General features: G+C 37.2%; 1 protein-coding gene and 1 long non-coding RNA gene across 11 annotated transcripts in view; one reads left to right on the top strand and one right to left on the bottom strand.

Moving 5' to 3' along the window:
- The window catches only part of PLCE1 (phospholipase C epsilon 1), a 155,021-nt gene extending 144,599 nt beyond the window's left edge, over positions 1–10,422 (top strand). For all 10 annotated transcript variants that reach the window (XM_035330719.1, XM_035330717.1, XM_035330718.1 and 7 more), the window contains 9 exons: positions 555–718; positions 1,647–1,908; positions 2,649–2,761; positions 3,900–4,028; positions 4,777–4,986; positions 6,460–6,621; positions 6,790–7,008; positions 8,127–8,342; positions 9,272–10,422. In XM_035330719.1, the coding sequence (XP_035186610.1) occupies positions 555–718; positions 1,647–1,908; positions 2,649–2,761; positions 3,900–4,028; positions 4,777–4,986; positions 6,460–6,621; positions 6,790–7,008; positions 8,127–8,306 (1,439 nt within the window). In that variant the 3' untranslated portion in view covers positions 8,307–8,342; positions 9,272–10,422. The remainder of the gene's footprint in view (positions 1–554; positions 719–1,646; positions 1,909–2,648; positions 2,762–3,899; positions 4,029–4,776; positions 4,987–6,459; positions 6,622–6,789; positions 7,009–8,126; positions 8,343–9,271) is intronic.
- On the bottom strand, positions 6,454–13,631 carry LOC118169419. Its single transcript, XR_004752087.1, has 2 exons — positions 11,637–13,631; positions 6,454–7,229 (listed from the first exon to the last, which is right to left on the bottom strand). It is a non-coding gene; the product is annotated as an uncharacterized LOC118169419 (long non-coding RNA).
- Positions 13,632–14,585: the final 954 nt, after the last annotated feature.

The following is a 14,585-nucleotide window of genomic DNA, read 5'->3' as shown; positions in this document are numbered from 1 at the left end:
CCAGCAACAACTTCAATTTTTATTCTATTGCTGAATGCTTCTTTCCCCCCGATGTAAGTGGCTGTTTTCCCCTCTGATAATTTCAAGTTTAAAAGGTAACAGTTCAGTAACTCTTTTTATTAGAAGTGCTGGATGCTGGTTTAATGTTGGTCAGAACATTTTTTTTCTATCCCATGTTGTGTTCCCACACCTTTTCAAAGGCAGATCTGTTAGGTTGCCTACAAAGCTCAATAGATGATGCTTTTTCATTATATAGTTCATGGCAAATATATAGATACTTCTTGGAGAATGGGTTTAGGCAGGTCCTACAGTTGGATAAAGACATCAGAAAGGGATAGAAGAGAATGAACTATTCTTATAGTTTTATATAACTAATGATTGGACAGATTGGGTACATAAACTACAGCTTTCTCTGAAAACCAAACAGGAATTGATAGTACTAAAATTGGAAACATACATACATATATATATATTTAAAATGTGTTGTCTTCACTGTTACTGTTTTTCCATTGTACCACTGCTCTGTGTCAGTTTTGGCTGCCTTACTTTCACAGATCTTCCTCTGCAACTTAATGCAGCGATGTTTGAGGCTAATGGCGGCTGTGGATATGTTTTGAAACCTCCTGTTCTGTGGGATAAAAATTGCTCAATGTACCAGCAATTTTGTCCGCTAGAAAGAGATCTTGATAATAAGGAGCCAGCCATATATTCTTTAACAGTAAGTACATTAAAAGGGAATTCCATACAGATGAACAGATTGAAATTGGCAGCGTTTAACTACAGTCTTAAACCAGCGTTACAGTCATGCTTCTATGTGAAAAGACTGAAGCTTTAATAGTTGCGTTTACTTCTGAAGGCCAGTATATGTAAAAGAAATTGGAGGGGGAAGCAGCAAATGATCATCTTTATTTTATTTTATTGGCTGTTTTGTATCCATAGTTACTTTCACTGTTTCCTTCACAATGTTTGTCAAAATCCAGTCCTGACAACCTTTTCTCTGGGATTACACAACTGTGTAAAATTACACTTGTGCCAGGGTGTTTCACATTTGTGAACACTTGAGAAGTTGCACAAAAAGTCACTGTGAAAAGCTGTACTGATTATTTAAAAAAATATTTTCAAAGAAGTTATATAATCCCATATATCATTCACGGATTTATGGCAAGAAGTGCTATTCCAAGAAGCCAGTCCCTTCCAGGAAATGTTTCAGAAGATTGAGGTTCATAAGAATCAAAAGTCTTGCAGCCACGGTAATTGCAAACCTGATTTTTCTGCTGTGTATATCAAAGCAAGCCAGAGGTCAGTGCCATTACCTCAGAGTAACTGAGAAGAAAATTTGATCCCTTTTGACTATGTTACTGGGACATTCTTTCTGGACTAACTTTCAAATGCCTTGAATGGTTACACTCATGATATATAGTATATTTTTTTCAGAGGAAAGATACCATAGCAAGGGCATGTGGGGTTTAAGCAGGGCTGCTTCTGAAATTACTGCCCTGGAAATTATGAAAGTAGGGGAGCACTGTAATTAAATGAATTTGGTAGCAAACTACTTAGGGATGTGATAAAAGCAAAGTTTAGCTCAGAACTGTGACAGAAAAGAATGACTCCACTAATTTGTGCCTCTGTGTACTCCTCGGCTTCAGATCGTGTCTGGACAGAACGTGTGCCCTAGCAATAGCACAGGAAGTCCGTGCATCGAAATCGATGTGCTTGGGATGCCTCTGGATAGCTGCCATTTCCGGACCAAGCCCATTCATCGCAACACTCTGAACCCAATGTGGAATGAACAGTTTCTTTTCCGGGTTCACTTTGAAGATTTGGTCTTTCTTCGATTTGCAGTTGTTGAAAACAACAGTTCAGCTGTAACAGCTCAAAGAATCATTCCACTGAAAGCTCTAAAAAGAGGTAACACAGTTTGCAGTAACACCTTATTCCAAATTGGTCTAGCAAATTCCTGCACTGAATCCTGCCAGAGGGGTATTTTTAATCAGCTGGTTGCCTTCTTCTGGAGGATTCAGGGAACAAATAGCAGGCAATATACTTTACCCTTGCAGTGTGATGCTGGTCTAATACTCACTAGGAGCTGGAGGACACCCAGTGACTTGTGAGAAGTCCCAGATTTGAGATGGACCGCATGCTGTTGGGAACCTGTGCTGATCACAAGCTTTGGTTGTAAGAGCTGAGGCTGTGTTCAGCTCCAGACTTGCTGCTCCTTTGGGAAGACCAGAGTGGTGTCACTCCACTACTTCCTTTTGCCCAAGAAATTCCTATAACTAGTCATCATCAGGGCAGAGGTAAATTGCACTCCTGGCAGCAGTGGCAGTAGGAGAGATGAAAGAAAGGTGAACAAATTTCCCAGTGAGACTGTGTCCTTGTTTCATTTGTATTCTAATATTTAGCTATTTCATGTATGAATATATCAAATATTACAGCAAGATAAGGATAGACAGCTATATGAGCCACTCAGCAGTTCAAAGCGTTTGGGTTATGCTATTTTGCAGACAAGAGGAGTAATGCAGTATTTTTCCAGTGCTTTTAGTGCTACAGATATAACAAATCTGAGTTTTCCATTTCCAAGACTTCTGTCCTAATATGTGGCAAAGTACTTACAAAAGTTTTTTTTTCTTATTTTTTTTTCTTTTTAGGCTATAGACATGTCCAGCTCCATAACCTGCACAACGAGGCATTAGAAATTTCTAGCTTATTCATAAACAGTCGGAGGATGGAAGAAAGTCCCTCTGGAAACACTGCATCTATGGTAATTGTTATTTTTTTGTGAATGCCATGTATTTTTATCTTAATGACTGCTGTGATCTGGAGACTTCTAGAACCAGACTGTTCAAAGACATTAGCCCTTAAACTTCCACATTTTTCAGAAGTTCCTTGATGCCTAATTCTTCTGGGCTTCAGTGGAACTAAGTTTATCCCACTGAAACGGTGGGAGGGTGAAGCTTTTCCACGGCTGGCTTATGGTGTGTTTAGGTATAGCACAAAAAGCACACCTGTGCTGGAGAATGAGTGTGGTTGAGCAGTAAGATTCAAGAGATGATTTCTTTATGCATAGATCATAAGCAATGCATTCTGGACAAATTAAAAAAAGATGCAAACTACCAACTACTGTTTCCCTTGGCATAATGAGACTAAAATTATAATCTGTTACAGTAAAGGGTGGAATCCATATTTGGATAAATACATACTTATGTGTGTATGCACACACCTGTATGTTTGTATGTACAAATATGCATACACATATGAATGCACGTGTATGTGTGCAAATACAAATGTTATATATATATATTATTTTTTTAAGAAAGCCCTTAATGTTAGTTTATCTGGGTCACTTGTGTTGCAGTGGTTTTACGCACGTACATTGTCATTTTGCTTCTTGCTGGAGTGTTAGGTGAAACCTCCTGAGCTACTGGGCGTGCAGCAGTTGTGTAGCAGATGTTATCCTCCTGAGAATATGTGCCAAACACCTAGCTCAGTGAATCAGTAGGGAAGACAGGAAGAACAGAAATGGTTTTGGGGAAAAAAAGCTTTATAGGTTTTCATCCAGTCATTCATACTTTGAATTCAAATAGTCTGAGTTCACCTACAATGCAGACAGTGAGTGATGGAGTTGTACCTGCTGTTCAGTGGCAGTTTATGCACCCTTGCTGTAGAACTTCCTTTTTCTTCTTTCTCTTCAAGGCAGGGTGGCATGTTTTGTTTTTTGTTGCCCCCCCCCCTTTTTTTCCTTTAAACTCCTTGATCTGTAGTGTAAGAACCACATATTAGCTAGGTAGCTTTGCTCTGTTGAATTCCTTACAATTTGTGTACAGTTTCTCTTAATGCAACATAAAAATCATATGCCTGTGTAAAAACAATCAGTAACCTGTTGAATATTGCCTGAACAGTTGTTTAGCACAGGTGAAAGGAAAGCCTCTGTGCCTTACAAAGTGACAATTCATGGAATTCCAGGCCCGGAGCCTTTCACTGTTTTTAACATAAGTGCGGGGACCACAGCTGCACAGCTTCTTCAGCAGGTAAGCTGCCCACAGTATTTCACGCTCTGATTGCAAGAATCCAGGCTAACTTTGTTCTCAACATGCATCTCCCTGCATGTCTCACATGACGAATTGTTGTAGTTCATTCAGCACAGTAAGTTGTTTTAGAAATGTATTACTATGGGTTTAATTGCATTGCAAACTCAGAATATCTGTGATTTTTTTTTTTCCAAATCTCGGCTTCAGACAGTCAGTTTTTAAACTCAGAACATACTTCCTATTAGTATTTTAATGTTTGGGCATCTGAGAAAAATAATCTTTCTGACTGACAGAGTCAGTGGGCTGTGCTTAGAACAAAGGCAAACTTTACTGTGTATGTCTTTGAACTTGAGCATCTTAGGAATACAGAATAAAAGTTAGAGGGCCAAGTTCATGAGTAGGAAAACCAGTTAACTCAACAGGGATTGTTATTCCAGCAGTGGGAAAAGATTGTACTGTCCTGGGATTATGAATAAATTGTCTGGCCAGCCAAACAGAACAGAAGTAAGCTTAAATAGTACTGCCTTGTCTGGAATAGTTGAACTGCCTGGCTAGTCTAGAGAGAACAGCATATTACCCCCGAGTAAAATATCTGAATAATAAATAGCACATCAGAAATCCTGCCTACACTATCAGAATAGTTACTGATTCTTAATGCTTCTTTATTCATATTCATTTATAAGTACTGATTATACAGTGTTTATATTTAGCATTCTAATTGCTGTGTGTTTATTGTGGTCTGTCTTAGCTCTTGGCTACCACAAAAGGCACTGAATCATGTGCTGCAGACTATTTTCTGATGGAAGAGAAAAGTTTTATATCTAAAGAAAAGAGTGAATGCAGAAAACCTCCGTTTCAGAGAGTAATTGGTTCTGAAGAAGGGCTAGTGCAGCTTTTGAACAGCTGGTTCCCAGAAGAAGGATACGTTGGAAGAATTATCTTTAAAACCCGAGAGGAAGTAAGTCTGTTTTAGATTAATTGTTATTTACAGAGGTAGCTAAAAATAGCTGTTACGACCAGGAAACAAAAGTGCATGGTGTTTGTTTCACTACTTGGCAAGCAATGTCAATGCTGTGTACACCACTTACAAACAGACATAACACTGAGGGAGCACAACTGGACTTCACGCACCTGTCAGTAAGTGTACCTGTGCAGCACTAAGCTCTAATGTCAGCTATATGGTGTTAAATCACTGATTCAAAACTGCAATACCACTAGCTTACTGTTTTGACTGATGATAATTCTAATTTAATGTAAATAAAGATTTTGACATTATAGGAAATGAATATAAAGAAGAATGATAATAGGATCATAGATAGCAGAACTCCAGACTACACATATCAATCTGTTTTGATGTCAGCAACTTTTTCATTCAGAAAAAAAAAAAAAGAAAGGATTTTACTGTTAAAGAACTCTAAAAACCTCAATAGATTTTAATTTTTTCTATGATAGTCTAAAATAGTAAAATAAGAGATTTCTTTAAATTTGAAGTAGGAAGATGGAGAGATTAGTTTAAACTATTGGCAAAACATCTACAGCTCGCATATATGCTAGTGCCCAGGCTTGTGAGAAACAAAAAGTAGGAGAAAGACACTTAATGATCTAATTTTCAGAGGTATTTCATTTGGCCAGCTCTGCATGTAATGTAATTGCCTAGTCTGAACACAGTGAATTATGTACGCATGTTTGTATACACAGAGTTTACATACACAAATGACAGAGACAGTATTTACATGAAAAGTCTTCAGGCATCCTTGAGAATGAAAAAAATATGCACAGCTATATTATATGATAAATTTTATAAGATAAAGTTTTCAACTCTGCTTATTTTAGACCTTTTGCTGAATCTTCGGTTTGACAAATTACTATTCTATTACACAAGTCAGTATTTTGTTTTCCTTCATTTCTAATGTTTAGAGCCAAAATTACAAAGACAACATTAGTTTGTACAAATACTAGCTTACTTAATTCAGTTGACTGTGACACTTACTTTTTAAGTATAGTCACCCACAAATGTGTCACTGCTTGAACTCCAGTCTTTCAGAAAACACGGGTTAAAATCTATGTTAGCATGGATGAAAATTATGCTGTGGTTTTGGCCTGTGATGATAGTATCTCAAAGCATTAGCTGTACCTTTCAGCTCTTCTGCAGAGAGCACTGAACTTATTTTTACATAATGTGGTCCTAAGCACTACTTGCCTTCTATGAAAAGTACTTCAGACACCAATTTTAGAAACACAGCTATGAATTGTGAGCAATATTGACTTGTCAAAACTGGTTTTATATAGAAGACTTCCACTTAATGAAATAGAGCCAGGGCAACAGCACAGTCTCTGATTTTCATGTAATGAAAACTTTTTGTGAGCACCAGCTATTAATTACACTTTGAAGTAGTTGAATTTGACTTTTTTTTTTTTTTCTCTTCTCTAGAATTTAAATGAGAGAAATGTCTTTCAAGAAGCAAAGGAAGATGTAGCCATCACCTCTGAGGATGACAGTTTCTTTGTTCAGGTACATGATGTCTCCCCAGAGCAACCACGCACCGTCATCAAAGCTCCCCGCTTCAGCACGGCTCAGGATGTCATACAGCAGGTAAACAGCACGCTGCTTCCATTAACAGGGTCTGTAGTGTGTAGGCTGATTTCATGCAAAAGAGGTGGGTTTTGTTCTCATCACTAGCTGAGCAATCTGTCTAGTAAACTGCCTCCGAAGTAATGCCTCCTTTTTCTTTTCCTTCTTTTTCTTTCTGCTTTTAAACAGACTCTTTGTAAAGCAAAATACTCCTACAGCATTCTGAGCAATCCAAATCCAAGCGATTATGTCCTCTTGGAAGAGGTGACAAAAGAGCCAGCAAACAAAAAGTCCTCAACATCTAAACCATCTCAGAGAATTCTCTCTGACCAAGAGTGTGTGTTTCAGGCCCAAAGCAAGTGGAAGGGAGCAGGAAAATTTATCCTTAAACTCAAAGAACAGGTTCAGGTAAAAGATCAAATACTTTGCTGCAGGTTTTATAGATGGTACATGATCAGGTCAATGGGAACATACTTTCTATAGGAGGGAGACACTGAATAGTCAAATGAGATTTTAACTTACTTTGTTTCTTGAGGCTTGTTTCCAGACTTCTGTCAGTTCTACAGTTTGCAGGTTTGGGGGTGTTGTTTTTTTCCCCCAATCTAATTGCATCACCACAAGACATATGGCTGCAAAAAAAAAAAATGAGTTAAGAGGTGCTGCATTTACAAATGCAAACAATTGTTTTAAGTCTGAATATAGTATGATTTTTTTTTTTTTAACAAAGCAGAGCCTCTTGCTGCTATGCTTTCAGGGCCATGCTGCCATCCCTTGTACTTGTATGACTGGCTAGTATGAGGGATTCAGTACCCCTGCCTCACATTTTTATCAATATTTATTCAAGCTTAAGATCAAGAGGTACCCAAAATCTTGCAGGAGATGCCTAAAGTCTTTACAGGACTGGCATGAGGCTGGGTGGAAGAGGTGGAGCAGAGAATAGACTGCAGCAAAAAAGCAGATTCCTGTTTTCTCCCAGCCTCCTTGATTCTTTGCTAAACTGTATCAGTTACACCCAGCAACATAGTTCTTTTTTCTTTATTTTTTTTCCCACCATATTAAGACAGACCGGAGTATTCAAAGGGACAGAACTAAAAAAAAACTACTGAAATGCAGTCTCCTTTTTTCCTGCCCAATGGAAAAGTTGTCTTGTTGCTTTATCTCGGGCTTTGGAAAATGGAAGGACTGGAATGATTGGGAGAAGGAACTACAGTCTCCTTCCCAGCATATACCACCAGTCCATGGCAGTTGCTGCTTTAAAGTAAATGTGTCATAAGCATAGATTTTATACAAGTTTATACCAAGTTTGCAACATAGTCTTAGTCTTTGACAATAAATAATTTTCAATTAATCTAGTCAGAACAATCAGAACAATGCCATTGGCTATGAAAACACAGCCTCACTGAATTTCAGAAGGGATGCCTGCTTAGAAAAATGTTAAACGTTTTTGTGTTAAATTCTGTTTTTCATAGCTAACAGCCTACTAAACTATTTCTGTCATCTGCTTTGTTTGTTTGTTTGTTTTACAGGCAGCACGAGATGACAAAAGAAAAGGCATTTCCTTTACCAGTGAACTCAAGAAGTTAACCAAGTCAAGTAAGCAGTACCGAGGATTTATATCGCCACCTCTGCAAGTCTTGCCAGACAGTCCCCAGAATAAGGACGAACGGTCTGTGTGCAGTTTGACTTTTAGCGACGTTATGGAATAGTAACCACAAGTGCCTCCTACAGCATGGTCTGCTCAGGTATGAGATATAATTCCTCAGAGTTAGAATCAATTTAGTACATAAATTACAGAGTATTTTTTTCAAAGTTGCAGTTCATTAAACCACAGAAAGGCACAAGGGAGACTGACAGAACCCTAAAAACCTTACTCATTGGTGTACACAGGCACAAAAAGATCAATAAGATCTCCAGTTATTTACTACGGCATTAGATATAGTGAATCAGAATGGTGTGAAGACTGGAGTTTCACTCACCTTCTTTGCCCATTTATAAAACAAAACTAGAATGCTGCATACTGACTGATTTTACAGTATGCATTTTAATCAACTAGCTGTGCTTAATTATTACTGTCCTGTTATTCTTTTGCTGCTGGCCAAAGTAAACAAAAGTATCCAGTAGAGATTATGTTGTTACTTGTTACATTACATGCATATAATAAAATCATTCAGATTGATGATCTCCTTTTTAGCTGAAACAGGTTTATAGTGGTAATGTCACTCTCTCTGCAAAATTTTTTCCAGAAATGTTTAAACATTTTTACTGTCCTTTCTGTAGCTCTCCTTGCTTGACTTAAATAACCAATGAAAGTCACAACGTAAGACTTTATATAAACATGAGTTTATATAAAGACAGTACATCTAACTTGCCCACTCGTTTACACTAACCAGACATTTGCATAGTGCTACTACAGCACTGAGCTATCACCAGTGAAGCTACAGCTCATTGTAAATGAAGAATAAATCTGTTCAGTGTCGTTAATCCCATCTCACATACAGTCAATTTAAGGAGATTGCATTTCCTTTTCACTTGCTTACACTTAGCTATTGAAACATTTTTGACATGCACTGTCATGCTATTGCTAAATCATCATACTAACAAAATTCAAATAATATGTTCCTTTCCAAAATACTTCAACTATGAATGGACACGTTTGCTGTCTTCTTTCTAGGTGACTAAGGTGACCCTAAGTCATCACAACAAACTGAATTGAAGACAAGCAAAGTAGATTATGGATAAATCCCAATCACATTCCCTCTTCTTCAGCATTTGTTCTTTCATTTTTCTGAAAACTGGAATTTACAACAACACTGAATCCTTCTGCAGTGCCCTTGATAGAATCTGCTGTGGTCTGAACAGGTCAGCAATTGTTTGGCCTGTGCTTTAGATGCTTAATCCAGGCAGTGCTGCTGGATTAACATCCAGAATTTGGGAATGCTAAATGGGATGCTAGATTGGAAAGCTGCCTGTCAGCTATGGGAAGATTCCCCTCTTCCCCTGTATCTTCACATCTGCAGATTCTTGATAGGCAGATGGAGAATTTTTCTTGGACTGTATGTTGTAAACAAACACGTCATTACCCTTTCCCCCCACTTTTAAACAAAATATTATTTTAGCTAGTTGCCTTCAGGGAAACCGAAGGCAGAGAACCAGAGTGTTCTTTTGTGTGTATTATATTAAAATAATGCACTTTTACACAAAGATTCCTGTTAAACACTGTGTTTAGTGATTGTAAAGAGATTTAAATATGCTGTAACTTCCTTAGCTTATCAGTTTAACTTTGGTGAATATACACAAAATGCTCAAGTTATTTATGGTTTATCTATCTACTTTAACAAAGTAATGTACAGTAGTTAAATACACCTAACTGGTAGTGATACTTTGACAAGGAACAACGTTTTCTTCTTATAAATTCTAGTTTTCCAGGCTTGTGTTTAAAGAAAGAATATTTATTATCATGTTCCAAAGTATGTGTCGTTGTGTAATATATTTATCATATACTACCTTTTTTAGAAACTGCAGAATTTCACCTCTCTCTGTCTTTAGAGGAAAAAAATGTTTGAACTTTCATGCTTCTTTTCAGCACAAGAATTTTAATACCCCAGACCGAACAAACTCAAACAATATACTTAAAAATGTAATCAACAGTTCAAAATTATGAATTCAAAATGCAGTCAGGAAACGTCTATAGTTGTTTTTAACTTGCCTGTTAAACCCAGGGAGTATAACCTCTTTCACTATAACTCCTGCCATTTTTGTTTACATAGAAACACTGCTATAAAGTTTAATGTTTGCTGAATTCAACTTTTGGTATTTTAGTTAGTTATGTTTGTCATTTTTTTTCTCCATGGGAGTTATTAATGTGCTTAATTGGTTAAAATAATCCATACTAAGTTAACAGGGTGCAAATGAAAACAACTGCTAAAATCACCCATCCCTTTGATTTCCCATATGAAGTTTATCTGTAGTGAATGAATTGCTCTGCATGTTTTGTCTCCCTACAGCAACCCCTGAACCACATTGAGTTACTTGGTGTGACTAAATTAAGAAATCCATGCATAGAGACTGGTTCATGCAATCAGAGCTTGCACACCAACTTTAGCACTTTAGCACAAAAAAACTGCTGCTCCTCAGAGAGAAACTGCATCAGGCAAAGGATAAAACTACAGTGTAACTAAAATAATGTTCATTTTTGACAGTATAAGGATGGAAGGGAAAGAAGTTACAGATAAGAAAACATCTCAAGTTACCTGAGATAACAACCTCCACCCCCACACTTAGAAAATAAACGAAGTCATTAACTTCATTAACTGACTTATAAATGAGCAGGTAGAACCTACATTCTCTCATCAGATTCTTTTGAAGTCTGACTATACGCAACAGAATTCCTATAAATTAGCCATTACCAAAGCAACAAGTGCCCCCTGGAGGTCATTCCCAACTTTCAGGATAAACAGCCACAGACTTAGTCAAATTTCCCTGTAGCATATCCTCCCAGAGGCTACACACTTCCCAGTGCTCATCCTCAGTACTGATGTAGCAAACCAGCAAACTGCATTTCAGCAATCATTATCCAATTCAAAACCCCAAACAGCTCCAGGCTCAGACTCTTCACTCAGGTATTGTCCATTCTAACAACAGAACCAGCCCCTGAAAGAATAAGGTGTGCTCTCCCCCTGCCCACTCCCCTGGAACACGCATGATGCAAGAATGATACTGCATAAAAGTGTTAGATGTTAGGTACAAATTATACTTTTTTTTTTGCCTAGTTTGCTTTGAAATACTCTGGACTTACTGGGAAATAACCTACTGCACAACTCAAATAGTGCAACAGGTTTTTTTCAATTTTAATTTCATTCTCTCTGTTATTTTAACACAGTAGTAGTAACACACCACCATTTTTTTTCTTTCAGTATTTTGAGGCATTTTTAGAAATAATACTGATTTAGAAATAATACTTACAAGAGTTTGTCCTTACCTGTTTGGCCTTTTTTGTTAATTTTATTAAAATATTTAGCAACACTGAAAATTCTTACCATCACTTCTAGTATCACAGTAGTTTGGAATGCATGCTTGCTCCAACACAGGAAGTTGTTACAGCCATGTCATCATCCACTACTGCTTTTCTGTCACACAGATTTAAAAAAGAGAAACGGTTGGGAAATTAGGGGGTAGCAGTAGCCATGTCACAATTGTAACCACTAGGCTAAAGTCTAGTGGCAAGTTAAAAACAGCACTTATATACCATGTCTGCTAATACAATAATTCTCTAGTTGTAGGAGAATTTTATTAATGTAAGTCTTACTCATCAGTCGAGGTCTAAAGCTGCTTTTGCTGCTATTTGTCACAGTGAAACAGAACAACAAAATATTTGGCTTTCTCTCATGAAAAGTCTTAACGGGCATATAGGTAAGGTATCTATAATTTTGTAAGGCTAATTACACTGTTCCAGTATATTATTTTCCAGTGAACATTAATGTACACATATCACAATCTCAAGTTACAGAAAGCTTGGTAAACACGAGAGTGAATTGTTTGTTGGTTGTTGTTTTTTGTTTTGTTTTCTTTTGTTTTGTTTTTCTGTTGAAATGTGGTTCATTTTTGGTGCAGTTGGAAATGAAGAGTATCCTTCCATTTCTGCTGGTTCCAAATATCCTACTAATGAAAAAATGTTGAAATGAAAACTTGAAGCATTAAACAGGTTTGGGATTTGTTAACTTAAGAAAGGCCAGTTAAATAGATTTCATGTGCTGAATTATTAATTCTAACAGGAAACTTCATTCTCTTTAGCCTCTGATGATTTTCTTTCTACAGGACTACTTGTCCACACATTGCTCTGACAAGGCTGACAAAGTAACTTTGTCCCTTTCTGTGCTTTTGGCTGGGTGTGCTCATCAATTAGGAAAATACATTTATTTCCACATTACAAACTATTTACAGGAAGCAGCTTCCATGATAAAGTCTGAAAGCAAGGAATGTAAATAATCAAAACCTTCCAGACAGAAGCAGTCTCTGAGTGGTAGCAGGACCAACAGCGAACAGTTTACAGGTGGAAAGCTCACTCTGTTGCATATTGGCCATACGGAAGTATTTTCTTCGATACCATTTTAAAACCACTGTTACTTTTCTACCAGTGTCTTTTACTTTCCTTGCATAGTCAGTGCTGCCTGCCCTGCTATGACTGGATGGGACAAAAGTCCAGGACCCTGCCCTCACTGCAATACTACTCAATTTTCAGGAATCAGGGCATGCCAGGAGGTCTGAAGGGTTTCCTGTCTGTATGTTACTGATCCCAAGTTTAACAGTTAGAAGAATCTGAAATACTGTCTCTATTTGAATTTTTAAAATCTAGTCATATTTTTATTTTTTATTGATACTATTGAACATTACGAGATATAGGATCTCAACAGGCATCTTTTCAAAGCGGTCTGCTTCTGCAAATCACATGCTTTCAAGAATAAAGACTTACTTTAACACGGACATACCTAAATATGTCAGGAACGCGTTCTCTTAAATTAATGGTTTGTCTTTAAAAAAGAACTTGCTCTTAGGTTTACATTTCAGTGAAATGTTGAATTTGCAGCTTCTGAAACTGAACTCCCCGTTCTGCTCTAGCTCTATGAATGCTACTAAGCTTCAGGTAACATTTGTTTTTTAATCACTGGCTGTTACTAGTCCACTATAAAACTCAGTTTACTTTTAGGGTAGCCAGCTAAAGGTAACAATGGTGGAAGTTTTTTTTCTGTCTGTGATAAATATTTTGTAACTACAATATACATTCAGCAGAGTTAGCAAATTAAACCCAGAAATAAATAGCAGTGAATAGACTTTGCTCCGATACTCATATAAGAGTATTTCAGAATGACTTACTAATTAGTTGTATACTCATTTACCATTGTACTCTCAGAGCCTATCAAAGTATTCTAAACAATGCAGCATCACTATGTGCCAGTCTTTAGATTGCCTGGAAACTATGTAAAATTAACAGTTTTAAAAGTGACTTTCTACCTATTTTCTCTCTGCTGAGTTGAAGAATAAAGTTGTATTTGTATATGTTGCAAAAAAAATAATGGTTTAAGATGTTTTCTCGTTGCTTTTGACTTCCCGAACTGACAAAGTATTGGCACCTTTGGAATTTTTCAGAATGTATGCCACATACGTATTTGCAATCACTGAACAGCTATTTAGAACTACACAAAACCTATGGGAATGGAAACCTGAACAGACAGAAACGTGTTTTACTATCAGTATTACGTTTTGTAATCCCCATGGTAAAATATGTATTCTCTAGCCCATTAATGGATAGTTGCCTATTGAAAAATTGTTTGCGATTTACGTTTAACCACTTGGAATTTGGTCCACAATTCTGATTAACACTAAAAATACTTATTAATATCAAAATGAATTATTATAAAAGAAGCTGAGAACCATAAATCAGGATAAAGGACTAAATGCCCTAGAGAAAAAGAAGTATTTTATAATTACTGTAAAGAGGTTAGTGACTTGAAAATAAGCTTTGAAAAACTTAATTACAACATGTACATTATCACATCATAGACTAAATGCTACAGCATATATTAGCTGCCAGCCAGGCTCAGCCCAGACATATCGGACCGGGGCCCCTGGGGCAGCCATATCAGACTGGGGCCCCCCGGGCAGCCATTTCTCTTCTCTGGACACTTGCAGACTTGGCAGGTTTTTTGGCACTTTGTGGCGCTTACCTCTAGTTCAGTGAGAAGAATGTCTTCTTGTGTCAACTGCTGTAATTATACCTCTATGCCACAATGTCTTCTGTTTTCTGGGGGGGTGGGAGGGGGTTGCGGGAGGACGCGGTCAAACTTCCTCGTGGACACCTGAAGGAGTTGCAAAATAATAATAAAATGTAGGTGAAGGAGAAGTTCATTCTCTTTTGTGGTTGGTTTTGTTTCCTTTTCCATACAGTTTTAAAATGAAGGTCCCATTCTCTGGCCTTTGGCAGATTGTAA

Source organism: Oxyura jamaicensis, chromosome 6 (genome assembly GCF_011077185.1).
Source record: "Oxyura jamaicensis isolate SHBP4307 breed ruddy duck chromosome 6, BPBGC_Ojam_1.0, whole genome shotgun sequence".
In the NCBI taxonomy this organism is placed as follows: domain Eukaryota; kingdom Metazoa; phylum Chordata; class Aves; order Anseriformes; family Anatidae; genus Oxyura; species Oxyura jamaicensis.
Note: the sequence above shows the minus strand (reverse complement) of the source record. Positions and strands in the feature narration are given on the sequence as shown.